The sequence below is a fragment of the Myripristis murdjan genome, chromosome 8 (genome assembly GCF_902150065.1).
Source record: "Myripristis murdjan chromosome 8, fMyrMur1.1, whole genome shotgun sequence".
In the NCBI taxonomy this organism is placed as follows: domain Eukaryota; kingdom Metazoa; phylum Chordata; class Actinopteri; order Holocentriformes; family Holocentridae; genus Myripristis; species Myripristis murdjan.
In genome coordinates this window covers 33,205,101-33,232,408 of record NC_043987.1, presented here as the reverse complement: position 1 = coordinate 33,232,408, position 27,308 = coordinate 33,205,101, and the positions used below count along the sequence as shown (strand labels likewise).

The 27,308-nt window shown below is 38.9% G+C and overlaps 1 protein-coding gene and 1 gene segment (V, D, J or C); both read right to left on the bottom strand.

The window, feature by feature from the left end:
* Positions 1-5,234: 5,234 nt before the first annotated feature.
* Positions 5,235-27,170, bottom strand: LOC115363556 (Ig heavy chain V region T601-like). The segment is given in 4 exon segments: positions 5,235-5,458; positions 6,631-6,687; positions 26,721-27,017; positions 27,128-27,170. Coding segments are annotated over 4 exon segments (606 nt in total).
* On the bottom strand, positions 7,900-18,435 carry LOC115363512 (immunoglobulin gamma-1 heavy chain-like). The gene is made up of 10 exons (XM_030057772.1): positions 18,387-18,435; positions 17,989-18,297; positions 13,498-13,548; positions 13,464-13,466; positions 11,519-11,806; positions 10,946-11,230; positions 10,462-10,767; positions 9,833-10,162; positions 8,426-8,580; positions 7,900-7,991 (listed from the first exon to the last, which is right to left on the bottom strand). The coding sequence occupies exons 1-10, from the start codon at positions 18,433-18,435 to the stop codon at positions 7,977-7,979; spliced, it is 1,791 nt and encodes a 596-aa protein (XP_029913632.1). The 3' UTR covers positions 7,900-7,976.
* Positions 27,171-27,308: the final 138 nt, after the last annotated feature.

Here is a 27,308-nt window from a genome sequence, read left to right as displayed (position 1 = left end):
GTTTTCTGTCACAATGAACGTATACAGGGATATGAATAACCGGGTTTCTCTGTGTTCCATGTAAACATCATATCCCGGATATGCTCAAAGCCGGGATACTAAAGACCTTGTAAACACAGTAATAGGGGCTTTGCAAGGCCAGGTTGTCCGACAGAGTAAATTAGGTTAAGGTCCAAATCAGTAGTTAAATGACTGCCCAAGGCTACCTGGCAATATGATAGGGCCAGATTCTGAGTGATTTTGTGAGAGATTAGAGACTAAATTAAAGGAAGTGAGCTGCTACCCTCAAGGCTAGCATTATGCCAGATATTTAACGGAGTTCAGATTCTGAATTCTGATGTCCCTGTTTAGTTAAGAGACCAGGTTGATTCTGCAAACATTTTTTGAAATACCACATGGTATCAGATTCCCCGTGTTGTTTTGTTTGTTCTGAGTCACGTGTTAATTAAAGGATCCTTCATTTAAAGGCTCAGATGGATGAGCACAATGCAAAAACTCACCTGCAGGTACATTCAGGTGAAAGATTCTAATCAAATGTATAATTTCATACAGTTTATTTAAAATAGAAAGCGCAATAAAAATGTTTGAAATCTGTGACTATAAAATATGTATTTACAGATGACCAGCACTGCAGCCAGCACGTTGGCGGTGGAAGACTCCCGTCCTTCCCCCAAGTCAGAGACGATGAGATGGCTGATGTTACTGATCCAAACAACACTCCTCAACAGGTACATTCATGTTCATCCCCTCAGATTTTAATCTACTGTCTGTCTTTGTCATAGTTTTGTATCTGTGTTAAATTAGCAGCTAAAAAAGTGGAAAGAAGATCATTGTGATGGTAATCTAGTTTGAATAAGGACACCAAACAGTTTGCTATAATGCATGTAGAAGGTTAGTGGTAGTGGGATATTTAGGGCAGATTTGAGCATTCAGAGGGATTTATTTCTTGGTTAATTATCACTCTCTTCTGGGCACTCACGGCTAGGGATGGGATTTGATAAGATTTCAGCAGTTCCGATTCCAGAATCGAATTTGCTTATCGATTCGATTCTTTAACAATTCTCTTATCGAATCTCAATGGGCAAGGGGAAGAAGAAAAAAATGGACAAATGGGTTTATTAGTATTACCTTTCTCATTGTGTTGTTAAAATGCCACCACTCCTGTCCATCCAAATGACTTTTGCACAACTACATTTGAGTGTTCAAATGATTGAAATATTTATTAAATAATGGTACAAAACTCTATAAAACAAATAATCATTTTTTTCTCAATCTGGGTACTGAAGAATCAGATGTGAGCATTTGACTGGAGAAGTTCTGATACTACATGCTACTGGGTTATTTCGGTCGATAGCTTAAAAGGTATTGACTAGGGTTGGGAACGATATAGCGATATGACCGGATAACTGCTTTTACAGGCGAGAGATATGGCTGTGTTGGTAGCAGACTCCTCAATTGATACCACTCAGCCATGAATCCTCAGATGAATCGATTGTAGAGTTGTGGATCGGATATCGCGACACTAGGAGTCGTCTGCCTGAGGCTTTTCAGTTTTCATCTCTAAAACAATGCGAGAGCTCGCCAAACGACTCTCACGTGCCGTAACATTATGTTCCCAACCCAAAACTTACAGTATAACTACGAGTAACATGACTGACAATGACGATGAAAAACAAAACAAAACAAAACAAAACAAAAAAAAAATGGATGTAAATTTTGCCAACAGCAGCAGCACCGACACTAGCGCCAGCTTGAGCGGTGAAAATAGTGTTTTATGTTTGCTTCTCTTTTCCTGGACTAATATTTGCCACTACTGAAAATTTAAGCCACAGGATATTTGTCATTTTTGGAGTGGCTTTGCACTATTTATTTATTACTATAGTGAATTATGTTCTGTTTTTATATATATACATTTTATTTTCTGATCCCATCCAACAAAATGATGTTCATTCCGCAAGTCTTTTTTTTTTTTTTTTTTTTTTTTTTTTTTTTTATCTGTGTCTAAAAATAAATACATTCACATGGGATTTTGTTGTTGTTTATTGTTTATTATTGTTGAAAGTGACATAAAGCAGCAATGGTCAGGGATATGTGGTCTTTTACGTGTTTGAAAATACTGTAAGAATGTCATTTTATAGAACTGGCTTCTTTATGATTAACGTCTACATCAACAAATGTTAACTATCGGATTGTTTTTACATCGTATTCAAATCGTATCGAATCGTATCATTCTTAACCCGTATCGAATCGTATCGAATCGTTCTGTATTAAAAATATATTGTTTTTTAATTAAATCGTAACCCATGTATCTAGATATGTATCAAATCAGCCTCATGCCAGACATTCCCAACCCTAGTATTGAGGGCTGGGTATCGACAACAGATGACGCACAAGCTTTAGCTGCACTCCTGCTGCTGCTTGGTTGAGATTCATAAACGTTAGCGTCACTCTGGAGCATATTGAAAACGTGACATTCCTGCAAAGTAATTGCATGCTGTGTGGACAAACGTTTCTGCATGCTGCTAGTACTTCCTCCCTTTGTCGAAATAGAAGTTTTACAACACACCTTCCATTAGTGACTAGAAACTGTGTGTGAAGAATTGGAAAAAACTGTTCCCCACAAGGAACTGTAACACTGTGTGTTTAGTTCAAGATGTGTAAACGCAGACAGATTACTTTGTTTTGTTTTTATTTAAAGACATGGATTTTGAAGATTCTGATGAACTATATGATTCAACATAAGAGAGTGCAGATGATTATGTTCCAAACACCACTTCCAAAAGTGATAGTGACAGTGATGCTAGCCTTAAACCAAACCCAAGGGCAAAACGGACGTCTCTCGATGACATACTGAATGTCTCTGGCTCAGTGAGCTCTCCTGTCTGTGACAGCACAACGTCAGACCCAATGACCTTTGACAAGTGCAGCCTTACATCTGAAGCCACTGGAGCAGAAGACTGTGAGAAGTGTTTAAGGGCTGAACCAGAAGCTAAGAAACCGGGACTGACAGGTCCTAAAAGTTTACGTTTATGACCACATTACAGCCAACAAAAGGAAATTGTGACGTAAATAGTGTGAAGATTACCAATTTCATACTATGGCTGTTTTTGTTTACATTCTTCATTTGCATTCATTCATTCATATCTCAGAAAAAACACAATGCATATGTCCTGAAGGTCTTCTACTTTTATTTATTTATCTATTTGGTTTCTTTTTTGTTTTGAAGTTCATTTGACTTGATTTCTTCAGATTGCATTTGAAGTTAAACTCATTAAAAGTTCTGCAATTAGAATGTGTGTTTAATGTCTTGAACTTCACTTAGTAGTTAGTTGTAGTTTTATTATATTGGTCCTACGTGTCAGGTGAGTAGTAGTTTGCTGATGCTAGGTGGCTGACTGTGGTTAAAAATATAAGAAAAAAGTAGTTGTGACTGTGTGAGACTTTAAAGGTTTGACTTGTTGCAGGTATGATATGGGTTGGAAAATATCCTGACAATAATTTACTACTGTTGCAATGTTTTGCATGTGAATAGAGATAGCCGGTCTTTAGTTCATGAATTCAGATATTTAAAGTCATGTATAGGCCAACAAAGCTATGGTTAGTGTACCTGATTTTTTTCATACCTTTAAAACCTTTAGAAAGGCTGGTCCCCACAGGTGATGATCGGAAAGTTGGTCCCCACCCAATATGGAAACCAGTGTGTGTGTGTGTGTGTGTGTGCGCGCGCGCAGTGTGGTCAATGCAGTGTATCACGACCCTCACTTCTTGGATCAATCCAAGTTAAACTGAAAATTTACATATCAACTGCAAAGGCGCTGTCCTGTGGCAGGAGGAGAGCGTTGCAGACCCCCCATCCTCTCCTTGAGCCCTCAGGCTGAGGGGGCAGCTGGTGGAGCAGGTCCAGTGTCTGGCTGCTGACACTGACTGCCCTGTCTCCCAGCAAGCTTATAACACTCACTTTGAATTCAAAATAAAACAGATGCACAAAGAATATTTGCTCTTTTCATAACAATAATAATAATAATAATAATAATAGATAATCAAACCAGTTAGGACTTAATTTTGTGATAGCCTACTTGAAACTGCAGTGACTAAAAACACATACATTTCTATGTTGCCTCAAATTGTTAGCCAGTATACTAAATTTCAAACAGTTTGATCAGTTTCTGGATTGACTAAGTTTATACAGTGGTGGAAAAAAGTTTTCGGACGGCCTTAAAGTTTTACACAATCTCAAATATTATCATGAAATATTTGTGGAAAAATCTTTTTGTGTTTCAAGGTGTGGCTGCATTAGACAGATACAAACAAATACAAATTATATTTGTTTGTTTATTGTTTACAAGAAAAACTAACAAAACCAAATTCTTGACAAATTCTTCTGACCACAGAATCTTCTTCCAATTCCTGGTCCAGTTCTTGTGTGCCTGGGCCGACGACGCCGGGCTAGCCTCTGTCTCTCATTGATCAGGGGCTTCTTGATAGCCTTGTAGGACCTTAAGCCATGATCTAAAAGTTGGCCACGTACAGTGTGGGTGGAACACTGGTACCAGTTTGGTTTGACCACTGCTGCTGAAGCTCCTGTGATGTCATTCGGCGGTTTTGCCTGCACATGCGGATCAGGATGCGGTCATTTCTTGCTGAAGAAACCCTTGGACACACAGATCTTGGTTTGTCTTCCAAGCTGTTGGTTCGTCTGTATTTCTGCAGAGTGGATCCAACTGCTGAAGGACTGCATCTGCACTTCCTGGCTATCTGGCAGCAGCTGCACCCTTCCTGGCTCATCTTCAGGCGTGTTTCCTGCATTAGGTTCCTTGTTTTAGCCATTTTTGTGTCTGAAGAACTTTCAAATGTGCTGGCTTTATATAGAAACAAAGCTTGGCAACAAAAATTGTGTCTTTAAATAAAAAGAATGACCTTCATCACTGGTACCAAAATGACCCAATACTCAAAATTTCTTACGTATTTTTATGGAACCAATCAATTTTAAGTTTTTAATGGCTTTTTTAGGATTTGTTTAGTATTTTGGCTGTCACTGTACTAAAAGAATTTGCACTTGAAGACCTAAGAGTGATTCTTAATGCAATACTTCACAAATGCATGGGGTGTCCAAAAACTTTTTTTCCACCACTGTATATATAAAATTTGATGTGAATCTTACGTTTTGGCAATGTAGTGGGGACGGTTATTGATCCTGCTGGATGGTCCACGGTACAGCTAACGTTTTGTTCCCAGTCTGATCTCTTCACTCAGATCTGGCTGACCGCTGAATAGTAGCAGTCCTTCTGAACTGCAGGGTACTGAAGAGAGTCGGGCAGGTTCGTCCCGCTGGCAGTGGCACAGCTGAAGGTCAGGGAGGCGGGCGTGAAGCCGGTGGTGAGGACGCCAACAGTCAGCGTGTTATCGGTCTCAGAACCACATTCTACCAGAGGAAACACAGTAGGGGCCTTTGGAGTGTCTGAGAAAAAGGAAAATATTTCCCATGAGGATACTGAAATAAAAGTTTGATTCCACATGACAGAATTTTTTAAACATGAGTGATAACAAAGAGAAGCCCATGGCAGCTTTGTGTTGCAGCTTTCATATCCCAGTTATTTACATGTTGGTAAGGAAAGGAACAGACTTACGTCTCTCACTTATAGCACTTTGTAGTATTTATTGGCTATCAGTCAGTATATTGTTGGTAAATTATGATCAATTAATAGATTCAACAGTATATTTAAGAACTCATCATTATTTGACATTTGTGGAGGGTTTGACATAAGTAAACATCCATTCATTTCTGTAATAGCAGCCACATCACAATATGGACATTAAATGATTATGAAATAATTACTGTTCCTTTTGTTTCAGTTCCCTGGTTATTTAAGTTGATAATTCTTACCTGATGAAAAAGTTTCTGTTGTACCCTTCCCCCAGGAGTCAAAAGCACCGTGGCACAGCGCTAAATCTACTTATCACTCATTTTCAAAAGGCTTCATCTAGTCAATAACTAGTTTGAAAAGTCTTTAACTTTACTTTTAATAGAGAATAATATTACAATCCATTTGAATGACCAAATGCCCTAATATTACAGTTTTTTGTCGAAGATCTAGTCTGATACTGAGGATTTTGCCGTTTCCACTTTTCGCACATTTGAAACTCTTTTTATTTGAATAACGAACATCTGAACTGACACCTGACAAGCAGAGAAATTAAAAATGATCTTTTTGTCATAAAAACATAATATTGCTCGGTCTGAGTTATAAACGAAGAGAGATTTTAATTCTTACCTGATGACACAGTGACCATAGTGCCTTTTCCCCAGTAGTCAAAAACCCAGTTGTCACAGTGGAGACAACCAATACACACTTCTTACAAAAACTATCCTCCTAAGTGCCTCACATCATACAGACTGTGAAGCCTGCCAGCTTAGAGGCAGTCTAAAGTTAAAATCAAACTAACATCTACTACATCTGTTGATAGACCCGACTCGGTTTCACACTCAAGACAGATCATTTGACAGATTACAAATTACTGTTGGCTGTTTTATCACAAGACAACAGCTGTGATTACCGGTAAATAATACAATATTTCTGAGTGATGTATTAAGAATTTCTGTATCTAATCAGAAATATTAATATTACGTACCTGAGGAGACGGTGACCATTGTTCCCTTTCCCCAGTAGTCAAAAGCAGCGTAGTCACAGCCTAACAGTTTACTATCTACTGCATACAAAAACCTGCGTCCACAAACCTACACTTTTCTGCCATCTCACAAATACATTTTCTCTGCTTGTACAAGTGTTTATGAATAAAATTAAATGATACATGATGTTGACCTTCAAACTTTAAACCGACTTCAGTGACAACAAGTGGAAACTCTCTCTTGTCCCTCTTTTTCAACACATTCTGTGTCTCAGTGAAATCCCTGATATCAAGTTTGAATTAATGTAATTAATTAATTAATTAATGTTCTTTAAGCAAAGTAAAAAGCATGAAGCCATTCTCAACACAGCAGCTTTTCAGGGGATTTGTGGGCTGTTTTGTGTTTTGTTTGTTTTGGTGTGTGATCAGTGTACAGTTTTGGCTGTTTACACGAAAAACAATGTTTTAGTCCACTGCGCCCAAAAAAGGTGTCTGTCTTCTTCGAGGAAGGTTATTTGCAACTCTGACGGTTTCTAGAAAGTTTCACTCTCCCAGGTGTGGTCCCAGAGGTACAGAGAGAGGGGGGAGTGACTCTCTAAAGACGATTTCTTTGGAAACCACAGGAAACTGAAAGTCCCTTTTAGCTCAACTGTTAACAGAAGTGATACTGACTTGTTTTACATGTTCACTGACTTGTGCCCTACCTCATATGACAGCTCAAAATCCTGTAAAGCTTTGTGTGTATATCACCCTTATCGTGCAGTTATAGTGTTTTTTATAATACAAGGTTACACCTACAAGTTAAACACAAACAATCCTAGCAATAACAAAAAACCCCAAGAAAATAAATCACAAGCATGACGTTGATGAAGTTTACTGTAAAACAAGCCATGTTTTATATTCAAAACTACAAAAACACAGACCTACATATACAAAAGATATTCTGGTTAAAGAAAAAGAAAAAACATTATATGCCACACATATTGTAACACTGCAACAATATAAAGAGAATAGGTTGATGAAAATGATAATGTTTTCATAAAATTACATGATGCACAGGAAATGCATTTTGTAATGATGTCATCATTATTTGCGAAGATGAATAAACCTGCCAAATATTTTACTACTAAATTTTACATTCTGACTGACAGAAGTGCGAATGGCTAGATATTATGCTTACTTTTTTTTTTTTTTTTTTTTTTACAAAGCCAATATTTCTCTTTTTAAATGACAAATGCTGCAGCTCAATTAAAATTAAATTGTGCACACAAAAGGAATTTTCTAGGAGGAGCTGTGAAATATGAAGTAGAACTGTATGTATGTCATGCATCCATTCACTCCTCTTCATTTCAGTGTTTCTTCATCTGAAAAAGATATCAAATGATTAAAAAAAACATATTCATATTTGATTGAAACTTTATTTGGGTGTTCTTTATTTCATTAATAAAGGCTGTCATTCATTTTACTAAGCTGAATTCATTCTATGTGTGTTTCCTTTCAGGATCAAGGGGAAATGTATGTATGGCAATGTAGAGTGTCCAGTCTTCCTGAGTAACTTATCATTGGAACCGGAGGAAATCAGAGGAGTCAGCAAAATAAACAAAACAAAACATGCAAATATGGGAAAACATGCAGGCTTCACTTTTTTCATGTCTGGCATTTTTACTGCCTGAAATTGGGTTTTACATCTTATTTTATAGTTTGTAAATCACTTTATGTTTATTCAGACTGTGATGTCATATCCCAGAGCTAACCCTCAAACAGTTTGACTATAAGAGAAAAAAGCCTGCTCCTTTACCTTGACCAGGCTGAATATCACGCTATAGGAGACAGAGAAAAGGAAGAGGGCTATAAAGGTGGAGGCTGTGGACCACAGGCTGCTGAACTCATCCTCCTCCACACCACCCTGCTGGCAGCTCTGAGGAAAACTCTCACCTGACCCTGGAGAGGTTTCTGAGTGGAAGAAGGCAGGCAGTTAGATGACACATAGGTGCTTGGGTTGGAGTGTGTATGTGTGTGTGAGAGTATGCAGCAACATGTGCACCTATTGTAAAGTTAGTACATTTTGATCACTGTCCTTCAATACCAGTGTCAACATTTGGAGAGTAATTTCCCCCCTTTAGGATTTACTCATAGACTACTAAATATTACATCAAAGACTAAAATAACATACATGCTATTGTAAATAAAAGTATGTTTCTATGTGTGCTTACAGCCCATAACCTTTAATCAATATTTGCTGGCATCAGGACAGAAAACAAATATGTGCTTTTTTTTTTTTTTTTCCTTTTTTTTCCTTTCCTTTTTTGTCAGTCACCCAATTATTCAGCCCATACTCCTCTACTGTTCCCCCTGCTTCTTCAACATGCTGTCAGCACCCAACGGAAACAAACTAACACAGATCACACACAAAGCTCCCAAGATCATCGGGCTCCCCACCCCCAACCTCTCAGATCTCAATAGCACAGCCATTGCACGCAGAGCACATTCCACAGCACTTGATCCCAGTCACCCACTTAATTCATATTTCACACTCCTTCCATCTGGCCAACGATACAGGTCGTTGGCCTGGAAGAAAATAAAATTCAACAAAAGTTTTATCCCATATGCCATAACTCAACTGAACAAGAAAATTAAAAGACTGTAACTGTGGCGAAATGTATATGTATGGTGGCGGGTATGCGCTTATGGTATTGTATTGGTTGGTGTTCCCTCTGTAACGCTGTTTGTGTAATCCTCGTGGCTGTACAGAAGTGAAAACAATTATCCTGAAAAAGGACAATAAAATCTATCTATCTATCTATCTATCTATCTCTGCTGACAACTATTAGTAAAAAGGGCTGATTTGCCCTTCCTTGCTTTTTTCATGTTTGGACTCATTCATGAACATGTAACAAAGGTGATTCTATGCAGTCACGTTTATTGAAACACACTTTGCAAGCCAAGACAGTTTGATAAAGACAGTGCGTTCACTTGCACAAGAGACTCAAATGTAACAGCACACAATATGATGACAAACAAAACTCAGCTGACGCGCTGACTTCATGTTAACAAATTCACAGATTGCTGCTGCTGCAGAGTGCCCTCTGCAGCAGCAGCAAGTCACTTTCCACAGCACGGGGTACATGCAGACACACAGAGGAACACACTGCAAAACACAACATTTAAAGCTGAATTGACTCCACTCAACAGACAACTGTGTTACCCTGCGCTTTAGAAACTCCTGCTGACTCCATGTGGCTGCTGGCACCAGCGGGCCAGACTTTGCAGGTGAAAATGACCTTGTCGTCCCACTTCTTCTTGCTGGTGGTATACACACTTGTGACGGAGTAGCCATTCTGGGTCTTTTGTGGGGGGGAGTCGATACCATCTTGGAAGTCTGAAACCTGACCTCTGTCTTGTTCACTCCAGGTGATATAGTAGTCAGACTGCGAGGTGCTGGACACCAGACACACCAGAGTGACCTTATTGCCTGATTCTCCCTTAGGCATGTCTTCTTCTCGGAGAACGTGGACTACAGGTTTAATTGTTTCACCTGAAAGACACATAGAATTTACCATAAGACCTATTTAGCTGGCGCTTTGAAATAGAATGAAACAAGACAGTTCCTGTATTTCTATGTCAACTCAAGCCAAAGTTCACATCTATTTCATAACAAAGCAGTTCAATGTGCTTTTGTCACGGACAAATATGTGTCAAATACGTCTGCATAAATAAGACACATTTGTGTATCAAGTTGACTTGTCCTTGAGAGTTCAAGATTTCTCCACAACACAGTGAGAAAAAGATTTCATCTGAAATTAGTGACTTTTTCTGCGGCTTTTGGTAACATACCTCCTTGGTGGACAGTGAGATCTTGAATGACTGGTGCCATGCCTTCTTCCTTGTAAGCAGAACAGCGAACTTGTTTTACAGTTGTCCAGTCCTGCAGGCTTAGGAGTAGTTTGCTGGTTTTACTCTTCTCACTGTCTGGCTTGACAGTGATATTGTTGGTATAATTGTTTCCATTAATTTGCCAGGTGATTTTAGTTTTAGATACAATGTTTTTGTCCTCTCCTGTGATGGTGCAGTCCAACTCTACTTCGTTGTTTGAGAAAAGCTTTTTTGCATTTGGAGGGTTTAGTTTCACTGTGATGAAAGCTACATGAAGGAGAGGAACAGAGAAAAGGGGGTAAGAAGAATTCACTAAACTGGAAGATCAAACCAAAGCAGAAGTCTTAGCAGTTACGTCTGAGCAGAGAGGAATCGTATGTCATTGCCTGCTCACTATCAGCTCAATATGAGACATGTGCATGTGACAATGTCAGTAATACTGTACCACTGGAAGTCTTCTTGGTAATTGGCCCTCCAGGATGAGGAACCTCACAGCTGAAGACAGATTTACTCTCCCATTCCGTCTTGTCGACCTTCAGGACACTGATAAGTGAGTCGCTGCCTCCAGCTGGAGATATTTCCCATGTTTTTTGCTGTGCCACCTCCACCCCGTTCCTTTTCCATGTGACTGACGAGAGTTTTGAGGGCATATCCTCAATCATACATATTAGGGAGTAGGTGTCTCCATTAGGCATGGGCTGCAAAGTCACCACAGGAGGATTTATGACCTCTGGACAGGGAGAAGAAAGAGCAGACATGAACAATCCTATTCTGTATTCTAACAATTAACATAATTTTTTTCTTTGAGTCTTTTTCACCTGTAAAGGACAAACTCATCTGCTTGTGGATGAACTGAATTTTAGGCTTTTATGCTAAACAATAGATAGACAAGGAAAATGAAAACGGTAAATACTGCTGAAGAGCTGGAGTGATAAAACAGCTTCAACAGGGAAATGCATGTGGACCTGTTAACCAGACATTACATGGACACGTTAGTAAATTAAAAGTCAAACCGTACTTTGCACTGTCACATTTTGGGGGACTCCTGCATGATCCACGGAACAACGAAAAGACACAGAAGAATCCCAGTCGGCTCTCTGTACTTGCAGCAAACTGACCCCCGTGTACTTGTTGTTATTCAGAACTGGAGGATACTGAACAGCAGTCAGGGCTTTCCCACTGGCGTCTTTCCAGGTGAAGGTTAGATCATCTGGGTAGAAGCCGGAGGCAAGACAGCCAACAGTGACTGCCTCTCCGGTCCCAGAGTTACATTGTGTCAAAGGGAATACAACCGGTGCAACTGTGTCTGTGGAAAATCACGCCGAATTAGTTTCCAGTCATACAAAAATGCAATCATAAACAGTTGAACAGGATTTATCAATAAGAACATTGTTAGACTGTTTCCATGAAATGTGAATACTGGGAAATGAAGAAACAGATATGTCACCAACAAGATCAATATAATAATAATGACAACAGTTTTGTCTCTCATCCTACTTGTCTTTCTAACCATTTCATCAATGACAAGAATATCATCAATATTAGTATCAATATCAATGACAATATCAATATCGATTTTATACTGTTTGTATGGACAGATGCATTCTCTCTGCTAACTGCATCATTTTGTGGAGCCTCAGCATTTTTCTCTGAGATCAGTTGGAAAGTTTCCAAAACTGTTTTTGGATTTTTTTTTATTATTTTTTTTTTATCCATCCTATAATATCATAATATGAAAATTCTGTACTCATGTATTTGTTCATTTATGTGTTTAATTGTTTGTTTTATTGACTTGTATTGGCTTTCTCCTTCATAGTATTTTCTGTTAAATGCTTGCTGTTTGCATAAAATAATATGATTAAATTTAAACAAACAAAACAAATTGTAGTATAGTAGTATAGTATATATAGTATATAGTATATAGTATAGTATAGTCGTGCTGTATATCTGTATAGTATATCTGTATGTGTAGTAATTTGTAGTGTAAGTGACTTAGCCTACTCATATTAAAAGTCAAAATTATTACTGTGTATTTTTCAGTAACGACTGTGAGAAATATTAAATAATTATTTATATTATTATACTTCATTTAAACATTAATTAATAAATTATATTGTTATCATTATTTAAATATTGTCTTTGACGTCCTGTTGCTCAAGTGAGACCCCTATCCCTCTCTGTATTTAGATCTAATACCTAATTTAGATTAAAAATAGATATGCCAAAATCCAGAACCAGTGGCTGCTTTGGCAAAAGTACTAAAGCCAAATTATCATAGTAATTGGTAAAATTGATATATCATATAATATGTTTTTTTTTTTTTTTTTTTTTTTTTTTTTTTGGTAACACTTTGCAATAAGAGTACAACAATTAACATTAGTTAATGTTAGTTAATGCCTTTATTGTTAATTAACTGTTATTTCATGATTATTATGACATTTACTAATTTTAATAATATTTACAATAACCCTTAAATAACATATAAATTAATACCTTAGCATGAACAGCATTAGTAAATGATTCTTAGACACATTAGTTAATGGTTAGTTAACTGTTACTTAATGTTCATTACCTGTTACTTCATGTTTATTACGGCATTAACTAACGTTAATTGTTGTACTCTTATTGTAAGGTGTTACAGTTTTTTTTTTGTTTTTTTGTTTGTTTGTTTGATATTCAGATACAGTCTGCATATTACACAAATTGTCTCATATTTATCTAATGAATACAAACACATAATGAAATTAAAAGTGAAAAACTAGCAGTACCTGTAGTCTTCATCCACAAGATGCAGAAGCATAAACACTAAAACTTTTTGCTTTCTAAGAAATAGCTGAGGAAAACCAGATCTTGTCTGTAAGCCAAGCTTTTCCCGTCTCTCAAGCCACACTAAAGATTTAAAAAGGTCGCAACTTAACTTTTTTTCCCCATCAGGAATATCTTTTGAAAATAAAATAATAAACTGGCTACTGAAATAGTATGTTAAAACAGACTTACCTGAGGAAACAGAAACTTTGGTCCCGCTGCCCCAGTAGTCGAAATAATCACAGTGCTACGTCTCCATTCACTGCATGAACAAAAACCCTCAACACCATAACGCTGCTTTAAATCCTTGGTAAAAGCATGAAATATAAAGAAATCCATGTTATTTTGCAGGTAATTTTGATCCCTCAGTATCACATAAAGCACTTTTTTTCATTTTTCTTCACACTTAATGCTTTAAGTTACAGTTCACTGTAAGACAACAGTTTGATCTGCATAATAAATATAACTACTGACGACTAATTAGCCGACTGAAAATGACAAACATAACAGCTGAAGTGTATTCCACTGCAATTTTGATTTCTCCTGCTATTTTTTAAGCAGAATAATGTGTAAAATGTGGAGTTTTGTTGCCTAGGGTTTTTGTATGGGTGTATTTCACTGTGCCCAAACCCCGACCATATCACAGTGATACACCCTTGTACAAAAACCAAGCCCACATCGCTCCACTGGAAGACAAAAAGTTCACACGGCTGCTCTCAGCAGAGGCTGTGCACAACACTAAACTCTGACTAATTCTTATCAACAAAAGTATCTTTGAGTGCCTGTGCCTTTGTGATGCAAATTGAATTATAAATCATTCATACAGGATGTACACTGACAAAGTTAACAATAACAAACAAGTAATAAAATAAATGCATACAATATAATGGTGAAGGAGAGCAGTTTTCTTACCTGATACGTCTGTGGTAAAAGTGTGTTGGGGTTCATTGTTCAGGTTGGGGGATTTCTGAACAAGTTGTTCTGCTGTTATGCACATCTGCTGTTTTCATAGCAAGCAAGTTGTGACATAAATCCACTGCTGATATGATCGAAGCTCAGGAGGAAATGCCAGACAGCTGCTGAAAATGTCTTACTTTGAAAAACAATGAAATGTTATTATTCCATAATTTTCCAAAATTGATTCATGAGTGAGAGAAAAAAGCAAAATGGTTTCATTACAACTTATAATTATTATCTCTCCCAAAGACCTCTTTGACATGAACATTTGAGTTTCTTTCCTATTATTAAACTATCTTTTATAAGTTTAATTTTAAATGCCCTTACTGGAATAGAAATAAAAGGAAATAAATGTAATAAATCATCCCATATCCTGACTGCACTTGTTTTTTTGTTTTTTTTAATTTCCCCTCCACTTTGTTGTCAAGCAAAGCCGTTTTTAAAAAAGCGCTGTGTAAATAAATGTTATGATGATGATGATGATGACAGTGATGATGATGATGATGATGATGATGATGAACGGTCAGACTCTGAACTCTGGTGAATAAATGGATTGAATAGGAAATCAGAGCTCAGTGTGTCATTGGTAGAGGGCTGTTTAAGTTGTGGATCTGATGTGTGTCAGAAATTACAGATGAAGTAAAAAAAAAAAAAAAAAAAAAAAAAACAAGAAAAAAAAAAGAAGAAGAAGAAGAAGAAGAAGCAGGAAACATGTGTAAGATATCCAGCCTGCATTTTTATCCACTAAACAGCTGCTTTGCAGCCTACCTTCAGTTCAGTTTCCATCTGGCCCATCAGCTCACAGTTCAGCTGTGCAGAACCAGCCAGGATATTTATTTTATTGGAAAACTGACGGGTCGGGCTGCTGTTGGATTAAAGCATGAGGTGTTGGGCTGGAAATTAGAAGACATCAGGCGGTCCTTCAGTGCAGCCTGGGACACATGTCTGTTTGTAGGCTACTCCAAATGTGATGTGGACAAATGTGTTCCAGGCCACCTCCGAGTGTGGCCTCAGCGATCAGATCTCAAGACATATTGAGGACACACTTTCCCACCTGTACATAGAACTGTCCACTTGTGATTGGATGATCCATGACACATGTTAATGCAAGGTGGAAACATGACCTCAGAGACCTTCAGGAGTCTTGGCTGCTCCTGGTCAAGTGGTCTGGCTAAACATATTCCTTATTTCTGACATGGAGATTCACACATAAGGTCGTCAAATGACAAGTGGTAACTAGGAAACTTTTTGTTGTTGTAATTTACAAATAAAGTGTGCAGATGAAGTGCTGCTTTCAGAGCTGAAGACGATCATTCTGTTTTCTAGAAGAGTAAAAAAAAAAAATCATGGTAACACTTTCTATGAAGGTCTATTGTATAATGCATTATGAGCTCATTCATAAGGCATTATAATGCATTTATAATGCGTTATAAAACATGTTTTAAATGTTCATAATCGTGTATGACAACTTATAACAGGGTTTAGAAATGATTATAAGTGGTGGATATAATGTGTTATAAGCTCATCATTCAACATTCAAACTTCCTTGGTTCAATTGATTTGTGAAAATAAAGAGTTGACATACTTTGAGTTGATCCTCTTTTTTTGACCGACACTTTACTTACAGTAATCAAATACTGTAAAGTGCTGACACTTTACTTTAAGCTCACAAAGTCATCCTCTAACACATTATTGATGTTTATAAGGTATTATTCCATTTCAGAATTTGAGCATTTATTATTTCTTATGATGTGTTACAGCAGTTCATATTATTTTTATAACTGGTAGTTATAACATGGTATACCACCCAGGACTTCAGATTCTTCCATAAAACACTGTTGTCACTTTGCCATGAAGGTATAAAGCATTATGAATGATGAGCTTATAACACATTATATCCACCACTTATAATCATTTCTAAACCTTGTTATAAGTTGTCATACACGATTATGAACATTTAAAACATGTTTTATAACGCATTATAAATGCATTATAATGCCTTATGAATGAGCTCATAATGCATTATACAATAGACCTTCACAGAAAGTGTTACCAAAATCACTTCAAAATTTGTTGAACAAAGAAATTTGCTTTATAAGGGCATTTAAAAAACTGGATGAAGTGGTTGCCCAGAGGCTCTTTTGTTCCTGACTCTCACACTGGCACATGCAGTAGTTTTTTTGTCCAGCTCTATGGCCTCCTGTATCACTGTGTTTTGTTCGTGCACAGTAGTAAACAGCTGAGTCTTCAGTCTTCAGACTGTTCATCTGCAGATACACCTGGTCCACATTGTTGTCTCTGGAGATGGTGAAGCGATTCTGCACCAATGAAGAATAATGTTTATTGCCACCACTTGGAGCAGAAATGTAGGCAACCCATTCCAGTCCTTTTCCTTCAGCCTGTCTGATCCAGCTGATGTACGCAGCATCATCTGATATCCCTGCATATGTACAGGTGAGTTTGTGGGATTCTCCAGGCCGCTTCACCACTGGTTCAGACTGGGTCAGAGTCTGACTGCAAACACCTGGAGAGAAAAACAGTTGGATGAGATTAGAGCCAAACAAAACCCTTTACAGAAAAAAAGTGTGAAGCGTTCTTGTGCCATTCACCAGTGAAAGTTGATATCATCAGAAAGATGAGACATGTAGCTACTGCCATGGTGAGTATTGGAGTTTGTCTGGTCAGCAGTTTGGTCTCTCTTTCAGTTTGGAGTGAGATAAATACAGATGGAGGAGAGCAGAGTTTTGCATTGACTCCTCCTCACAGGGAGAGAAAATCAAAGGATTATCAAATGAAGGAGGGGAACTGGCTTTAATGTTCAGCAGCTGAAGGAATTTGATACACATGATAAAAAGATTTATATTGTTACTGTGTTTTTTTCAGTGAAAGAGAGAGGATCGATGTGGATGTGGATCGATGTAGCCTGTTGCGGCTTCTTTTCCAGACTCTCATCCACATCTAATTTGCATGTAATATTTTCAAAATTATAAGTGTAAATTCAACTGAAAAACAGTTGTAAATACACTAAGAAGTTTGTGATGTGGTTGCACAGAAAAAAGTAAATTTGAACATATTCAGAAGTAATTTTTATGTTTATATTTTTGTGTTATTATTATTGTTGTTTTTTGTTTTTGTTGATGATGATGATGATGATGATGATGATGATTTTGTTGTTGTTAATTATCTAAGTGCATTATAACAAGAAAAAAGGAAATATGCATTTCCTCCTACACATAAATCAATAGAGCTACCTTGCAAAAAAAAGGTTTGCACATTTTTTCTACATATGACTTATACAATAAAAACTTTCTTCCTGTACAAAGTATAAAACAAGCTTCTCAGAATGAATAGAAGAAAAGCTGGGAATTTGTCATGTGGATGAGATGAAGAACAAACTTAAAAATAAAACTTATTTTTGATCAACTGCTTTTTGTTCAGTGATTGTCTTTTCCCACGATTTTTATTGACAAAGTTTTTTCATGAAAAAAACTTCATTCATGTTATGAGCTCAGCAGCTGTTTTTTTTTTTTTTTTTTTTTTTTTTAAAGCCCATCAAAATTTAACTCTCTTATTATTAATTGTGGTTTGAGTATGTGTGTGTGTTTGTGCACATGTGTGTTTCTGTAAATATAAATATTCATATTTTCTTACACTGGAAGCAAAAAGGTAATTCAAAGAGGGAGGACTGGAGGATTTTGTACAGCTGCTCCAGCAACTCCAGTCACTGTGGCTCTCGAGCACAATAATAAACAGCAGAGTCTTCAGTCTTCAGACTGTTCATCTGGAGATACAGCTGCTCTCTGCTGTTGTCTCTGGAGATGGTGAACCGGCCTTGGACTGACTGGGAGTAGCGGGTGGTGCGACCAGTGTTGCTGATAACTGCAATCCACTCCAGTCCTTTTCCAGGAGCCTGTCTGATCCAGTGCATCCAGTAGTCACTGAATGTGAGTCCAGAGGCTGTGCAGGTCAATGTGTGGGACTCTGCAGGCTTTTTAACCACTGGTTCAGATTGTGTCAGAGTCTGACCATCAACACCTGGCAACACAAGACAGAAAAGCATCAAATACATGAAGTACGGATTGGAATGAAGCCGCTGTCAAATCCAGGTGAGTGAAAATGTTGACCTGCCCAGCAGAGAGTTAAAAGCAGCAGTCCTGTCCTATAGCCCATCATGTTAAAGTGTGTGGCCACTGTTGTCTGTCATCCTCTCTGCAGTCACATAAGTAGAGATGGGAGACATCAAAGTTTTGCATTGACTCCTCCTCACAGGGAGGGACGACAGCACTGCAGTGGATCAGTCTCTCAGTTATTATTTCATGCAGTGGAGAATGAATGTTCACTGTACAGAGTGACTAATGCAATAAAATGTGACCCACAGGCAATCAAACATGCTTGGCTACACTGGAAACACAGTTAGCATCAATCATTTGAACTGGGGTCAGCAATGTTAGCTCAGAGTTTCTGTTGCTGATGAACGTGAATTGATGAGTAACAAGTTAGCCGACCTGAAGCTGACATCACAACAACCATGCATGGCTCTGTTCATAGAAAAGTGGGATAAACATGGGAATTAGGAGAAGGTCATTGTGGTCTTCATACTCTTATCAAAACCAGGAGGTGATGGTGATGTTGTGAGGTTCTTCAGTAAACTGTATACATGCATGATGATCTCACATAAAACCTTTCTTCAGTGCAGTTCCCTTAAAACGGATTTTCACGATTTTGCGTGAAACAGCTTTAACATTATTTCTTGGAGTTAAATCATGTGAGTTAAGGAAAAAATTTCATACATTTTCAGATTTGAGGATGGGCAGGTAAGAAGAATTTTTCACTGCTATTTGCTCCAAGCACCCAATATGTCTATATGTTATGTGAATTTTTTTTTTTTTTTTTTTTTTTTTTTTACAGCTGCTCATTGAATATTTTTCACTGTGTCTCACAAGCAAAAGAATAAATAGTAAAATCTTAACAGGCCAACATTCATCCAAAGAGCCTCCTATTGTTCACTACAGGAGATGAGATGGTGAACCAAGCAACTGGACTGACAGCTGAGGATTTGATGGAGCTACAGGGACTGATGGTGAAAACACACTCCAGTCTGCAGACCAGGACTCACCTGTTCTAATAAAAACACTGGACCCAGAGGATGTGCAGGTCACTTAGTGAGATTCATCATAGCACACCAGTTAGTGGGCTTTTCTCCTTGTAGTTTGTTCCTTCTTTGTCTCAAATCCAACAAGCCCAGAAGCTGTCACTGGACACAGAGGATGAAGTGGGAAACTACTTTAAATAAAGCCTGTTGAAGTGGTAGTTATTTGCATCATGCAACATAAATGCTGATAATTATATCAGTGTGCTGTATCAAATGTGTTTCATTACTATTTAGTAAATAAGCGTAAAGTCACCACTGTGTTAAAATGCATGATCTTATGTTAACTAATGCAGATTTACAGTATTCATGATATAATGATATATAATTAATATATAATTTTTGCTTTACATAGTTGCAAAACTGTGTCTGTTCATAAACACATGAATATGATGTTTGGCTGCATGTTTGTCTGATCTTCTTTGTCCATGTGAGCCACTTGTTTGTAGCTCTGTGTCTCCAGGGGACAGAGTCTCTTGCTCACAGAAACACATGGCATTAAATTAATCTGTGGACTGAGGCTGCCTCCTCTGGTGGCTTCATGTTCCAAGTGTTCAGGGACCGAGGGGTTTTTGTACAGCTCTACCAATGGTTTGTGTCACTGTGGCTGTCTGGCACAATAATAAACAGCAGAGTCTTCAGTCTTCAGACTGTTCATCTGGAGGTACAGCTGCTTTCTGCTGTTGTCTCTGGAGATGGTGAACCGGCCTTGGACTGACTGGGAGTAGATGCTGCTGCCACCATCAGTGATACGACCTATCCACTCCAGTCCTTTTCCAGGAGCCTGTCTGATCCAGTGCATGTAGTAGTCACTGAATGTGAATCCAGAGGCTGTGCAGGTCAATGTGTGGGACTCTGCAGGCTTTTTAACCACTGGTTCAGATTGTGTCAGAGTCTGACCATCAACACCTGGCAACACAAAACAGAAAAGCATCACATGCATGAAGTACGGATTTGAATGAAGACGCTGTCAAATCCAGGTGAGTGAAAATGTTGACCTGCCCAGCAGAGAGTTAAAAGCAGCAGTCCTGTCCTATAGCCCATCATGTTAAAGTGTGTGGCCACTGTTGTCTGTCATCCTCTCTGCAGTCACATAAGTAGAGATGGGAGACATCAAAGTTTTGCATTGACTCCTCCTCACAGGGAGGGACGACAGCCCTGCATTGGATTAGTCTTGAAATAGTTATTTGGTACAAATGGAGAATAAATCTTCACTGGAGAAATTGAAGGGTTGAAATTGATCCACAGGAAGTTCTACATAATCACAAGGAAACTTTCACAGATGTGTTTACTGTGTTGACAACAAATTTACTGTCAGCCATGTGGACACTACTATTGACCATTTCCCCCTATTCACGTTATACATCTTGGATATATTTTCGACATGGAGGTGTTAAGTGTTGTACTATATTGACTTTTCACGTAACACAACTGAGGCTAATTGAAGTCAGATATATATTTATTGTATTGTTAGCATTTGTTGTATGTTTTGTTTTTTTTCCCCCTGCCATTTACCACAGACTGTAGACTGACTGTGGTCAGATATGTATTTTTAGGGCCCGAGCACTGTCCCAGTGCGAAGCCTTATTGTATCTGTAGTGTTTCTTTCTTCTCCATTCTTATTATTATTACTTGTAAAAAGGCCTTAATTTGACCCCCTAAACATGCTCAAAAACTCACCAAATTTGACACGCACGTCAGGTCTGGCGAAACATTCGATAAAATCAAAAATCGGAACCCCCCGGTGCAAAAATGCGCTCAGTAGCGCCACCTAGGGATGCAAAGGCAGCCGCTGCGGCCCACAGGAATGTCATAGAAAGACCAAACCAGCGCCAAAACGTAGATCTCATCAAGCCTGACATTTTTCGTGCCGGGCCCCCCACCTAAAACCAACAGGAAGTCCGCAATTTGCATTTGAAAGTCACGTTTTCGCCCAAATTTTCGCTTTGCAGAAAATCTATAAACTCCCAGGGCGTTAATTTTATCGGCTTGAAAACTGAATACATGACAGAGGCAACCTGATCTCACAGAAATCCGTGAAATGAGCACGACCTCTTAACAACGCATTGCGTGCTCCTGGCACATAACCTGTTATAATTACGTCTGGCCACCACAGAAACAGCGTCCACTGAAAGTCAATTAGGATCCGTGTCGTATGGCCACCACGCAAACGCTGTCCACTGAAAGTCAATTTCACGTGGGTGGTAGTTCATAGATCCCGGAAGTGCAAATTTAATCAAAATAAAATAATAAAATAAAAAATAAAAAATCGCCAGTTTTCTAGACTAGGCCTACCATATTGACCCGCATAAAAGACGACCCTGATATTAAGATGACCCCTCTTTTTCAAGACCATTTTTTGGAAAATAGGCTACTTTTTATATGGACAAAATCTTGTTTGAATAAAAAAGCCACCGGCCTGCATCAGGCGGGTCGGTCGCGGCACCGGCTGGTACCGCGCCCACCCGGTCAGGTCTGCGGGATCTGACAGGTGAGCGGTCAGTGCCGCGGTCGGCCCGCCTGGTGCTATGGCCGGTAGGAGTAGTATCTAACATGGAAGGGCGCAAGCCAGTAATTTCGCCTAGGGCGGCACATAGGCAGAACCGCCACTGTATAGTTTATAATGTCATCATTTTCATATTTTTCTAGTCCACAAAAATCACATTTTAAGCCATTTTGAAATCAATGAACGAAATTTTATTTTAATCTGAAAAACACCGGCGTTACCAAGGCAACGCGCTTCATGCTACCTGGTGACTCCCGGCTTCTCGGCTTCAAAGACGTCACGCCGTGGGTGGTGGTTCATAGATCCCGGAAGTGCAAATTTAATCGGTATTCTGAAAAAAAGGTCTGATTATTAGCCATAACGTTGTAACCACCCAAGGCAGACTTACCACGAGCTATGAGGATGTGTAACGATGGCATGTGTCCACAAGTCCCGTATAATATCAACTTTATTTTAAGAAAACACGTTTTATTTGCGATATCATATCACGGAGAAGCACTACATTACCCATAATCCTAGTGTTTATCAGCGACGTGTCTGAATCGACAGCTTTCATCAATAAAGTCAATAAAATCTAATAAAGTGCATGAAAGTTGATAATGTGCTGATATGTTACGCCATTGAACACAACCCTTTCAGTCAGCGAAACAGAGCGGGTGGACAAACCGTCGGAACACGTCAAAAATAGCACTAAAGATTTATATAGTCTATATATATATATTTTTTTTTTCATAACACATCTTTACTCGTGGTATAAACATAGGCTACATGTTAAGGTTATGCTTTTGCTGTTGAAAAACTACCGTATGTATGGTTTTTAAACCTAAATTCACAATGTTTATCCTAACCCGGAAGAGGGGTACCAGAACTACAATTCGTGCAGAGTTGCAACACACAGAGCTGTCCTGCGCCATAGCTTTTGTAGTTCTAACATGTTATGTCTATTATATGAAGTGGTGATCACTAATTTTGCAATCTTAATCAAAGTTTTTGGGTGTGGGAAGAACGCCTGAATGGTCAGATTTTAATTTTTTTTTTCTTAAGATAGTGAAATCATGTTTTTTCCATGTTTTGACACTAGTCGGTGGCGCCCCCTATTGGTTTGCCATCGGACATGATAGTAGAGGTCAAGAGCTTTCCAAAAATGTTGACCCCATGTCTGTGCCATTTTTTGTTGCTGCACTGTAAGCCTTTAAAAGTGTCTCAGGTGCAAGGTTCTAAGGGCACTTGTGGGGAGCAGGAACTGCGCACTGGTCTCACACTGAGATATGTTACTCCATAGGTCAAGACCTTTCAAACGATGTCTTCATTGTTGTTCTGTGACAAAGTTTGATTTTCATCATGCTCCAAGTCAAGGCTGTCTCAGGTATACATCTGCAGACCTCTTTTAGGGCCAAGCTTGATAAAATCAGTCAAACTTCTTTAAGGGGGTATGTAATGGCCAAATTTATTTAGAATATTGATGTTAGTCATATACACAGTCATACTTTTCAATTTGGACCATTTCAAAGCTTTTTTTCCCCATAAAATACTCAATGTTTCATATTTCAGATTTTCCCATTAACTTAATATGGCCACCTGAGACACTTTTAAAGGCTTACAGTGCAGCAACAAAAAATGGCACAGACATGGGGTCAACATTTTTGGAAAGCTCTTGACCTCTACTATCATGTCCGATGGCAAACCAATAGGGGGCGCCACCGACTAGTGTCAAAACATGGAAAAAACATGATTTCACTATCTTAAGAAAAAAAAAATTAAAATCTGACCATTCAGGCGTTCTTCCCACACCCAAAAACTTTGATTAAGTTTGCAAAATTAGTGATCACCACTTCATATAATAGACATAACATGTTAGAACTACAAAAGCTATGGCGCAGGACAGCTCTGTGTGTTGCAACTCTGCACGAATTGTAGTTCTGGTACCCCTCTTCCGGGTTAGGATAAACATTGTGAATTTAGGTTTAAAAACCATACATACGGTAGTTTTTCAACAGCAAAAGCATAACCTTAACATGTAGCCTATGTTTATACCACGAGTAAAGATGTGTTATGAAAAAAAAAAAATATATATAGACTATATAAATCTTTAGTGCTATTTTTGACGTGTTCCGACGGTTTGTCCACCCGCTCTGTTTCGCTGACTGAAAGGGTTGTGTTCAATGGCGTAACATATCAGCACATTATCAACTTTCATGCACTTTATTAGATTTTATTGACTTTATTGATGAAAGCTGTCGATTCAGACACGTCGCTGATAAACACTAGGATTATGGGTAATGTAGTGCTTCTCCGTGATATGATATCGCAAATAAAACGTGTTTTCTTAAAATAAAGTTGATATTATACGGGACTTGTGGACACATGCCATCGTTACACATCCTCATAGCTCGTGGTAAGTCTGCCTTGGGTGGTTACAACGTTATGGCTAATAATCAGACCTTTTTTTCAGAATACCGATTAAATTTGCACTTCCGGGATCTATGAACCACCACCCACGGCGTGACGTCTTTGAAGCCGAGAAGCCGGGAGTCACCAGGTAGCATGAAGCGCGTTGCCTTGGTAACGCCGGTGTTTTTCAGATTAAAATAAAATTTCGTTCATTGATTTCAAAATGGCTTAAAATGTGATTTTTGTGGACTAGAAAAATATGAAAATGATGACATTATAAACTATACAGTGGCGGTTCTGCCTATGTGCCGCCCTAGGCGAAATTACTGGCTTGCGCCCTTCCATGTTAGATACTACTCCTACCGGCCATAGCACCAGGCGGGCCGACCGCGGCACTGACCGCTCACCTGTCAGATCCCGCAGACCTGACCGGGTGGGCGCGGTACCAGCCGGTGCCGCGGCCGACCCGCCTGATGCAGGCCGGTGGCTTTTTTATTCAAACAAGATTTTGTCCATATAAAAAGTAGCCTATTTTCCAAAAAATGGTCTTGAAAAAGAGGGGTCATCTTAATATCAGGGTCGTCTTTTATGCGGGTCAATATGGTAGGTCTAGTCTAGAAAACTGGCGATTTTTTATTTTTTATTTTATTATTTTATTTTGATTAAATTTGCACTTCCGGGATCTATGAACTACCACCCACGTGAAATTGACTTTCAGTGGACAGCGTTTGCGTGGTGGCCATACGACACGGATCCTAATTGACTTTCAGTGGACGCTGTTTCTGTGGTGGCCAGACGTAATTATAACAGGTTATGTGCCAGGAGCACGCAATGCGTTGTTAAGAGGTCGTGCTCATTTCACGGATTTCTGTGAGATCAGGTTGGACAGAGGACACAGTGCTTAACAAAAGTTCTTCAAGGCTAATTATTTAATTTGAACCGTTTGGATTTTAGAAGGCCTCAAAGTCAGAGTGTCCACAACCAATGCCTCCATTTTTTCCCATGGACCCTGGTGTGAATAAGGCAGAATCCTAGGGGCTAATTAGGCCCCTGGTGACTAAAGTAAAAGTCTGACAGCTTTCAAACCTATGCCGATGGAAAGAGGACCAAAATTCCTACAAAAATATATATCATGGTGTGGATTGAAAAAAGTGTGTGGCCACTGTGAAGAGTTGTTTAACAGCTGGGACTCTGGTCTGCTCTGCACTCTGCACTCTGCCTGCCCTACTGACACACACTAGCTGCTGGCACATCCCCCAATGCACATCCCCCTTAAAAGGAGTGACAGGTCATGTCAAGCACACACTAGGACACGCTAAGGGCGCCATCTGCTGGAGGAGCACCGCTAGCAACAGGGCCAGAACTTTGTGTGTGTGTGTGTGTGTGTGTGTGTGTGTGTGTGTGTGACTGAGTGAATGGCACCGGGAATGGACCGTCCCCGACGGGCACGAGGGGGACGCGGGGCACGAGTGCGAGGGCCCGTCCAACGCTGCTTGCAGCTTTAATTTGTATTTGTGTTGTAGTGCTTTATTAAAGATATAAACCTTTTTTTTTCAAATGGCTGTTTTTTTTTTTTTTTTTTTAAAAAATAATTTCCATAAAAAAGGAAAAGAGAGTTGACCCTATCTCAAAACTGGCAGTGGCAATAAAGACAAAAATGCTGGTGTTTCAGGTGAACTGGTGGGAATATCGCAAGTAAGGTTCAGAACAAAGTTGACTGGACTTGATAGTAGGATTTCAGAAGACATTTTGGTGTTAACAATCATCATCAAGAGTCACTGGAGTCACCTGGTGTTAAGTGTGGTTGACTGTTGTCACGTGAGGTCAAGTGTGATTGGTGTTTCAATCTCCTGGGAAGGGATGAAAGGACAACACTGTAAATGGGACATAGGTGGTGTCTGAGGCCTCCTCGGTGGGAACCTCAGAAGGCCAGAAAAGTGCAGAGATTTATTCAAAAAGAAGTGAAAAGAAAAAAAAAGTTGTTGACATGAAAGATACATGAAAGATTGACAACAAATTTCGAAATCACTGTAAAAATGTTGAGAGCAAAACCTTTTTGTTTTTTTTGATATAGAGTCACTCTTGGTGTTGCCATAAACATCTTTGAAATAATTAATTTCAAAGATGTTTTAAATTTAATGACTTATGAATCAAATCAGTGCTTTATAAAACTCTAATATATATTGTTTTTTTTTTTCAGTCATTAAAAGATTATTTGGACCCTCAAGCACCTTTTCCCTGTCCTGCAAACAAATACACTGAGTATTTATTATTTTTTTTTTTTTTTAACTCAGGGAAGTGGCCTTGAATGTGTTAGTGGTGTGAGGCTGCCTCCTCTGGTGGCTTCATGCTCCAAGTGTTCAGGAACTGAGGGGTTTTTGTACAGCTCTACCAATGGTTTGTGTCACTGTGGATCACTGGCACAATAATACACAGCAGTGTCTTCAGGCTGCACATTCTGTCCAGTTAGAGTCACTGTGTTGCTGGAAGAGGCAACAGAAATACTGAACTTGTTTCTCAGTGAATCTTTGTAGGATTCATAGCTAGTTGATTTCACTCCAATCCACTCCAGTCCTTTCCCTGCAGGCTGTCTGATCCAAGCAGTCCAATAGCTGCTAACAGAATAAGAGACCTGACAGGTGATGGTCAGAGTTTGACCTGGCCGGACAGTCAGAGACGCTGGCTGTGTCAACGTTTCACATTTCACACCTGTGGAGGAGAAAATATTCAACATATCAGTGCATTTGATAGTGGAATAATAATAAAGAAGTGTTGCAGTGTGATGATAGAGTGTGTGTTTGTCCCTCAAAGAGACTCACAGGATCCAGCAGCCAGCAGCAGCAGCAAAGCTACAGAGAACATGCTTGGTGTTGAAGGTCAACTGGTGGGAGCTTCTCTTGGTCTTCCTCAGCTGACAGTGTGCTATCAAGTGTTTATAGCAGACTAGAAGGAAGTCAGCTTTGCATACAGCACAACACTCACATCACATAAAAGGAGGGT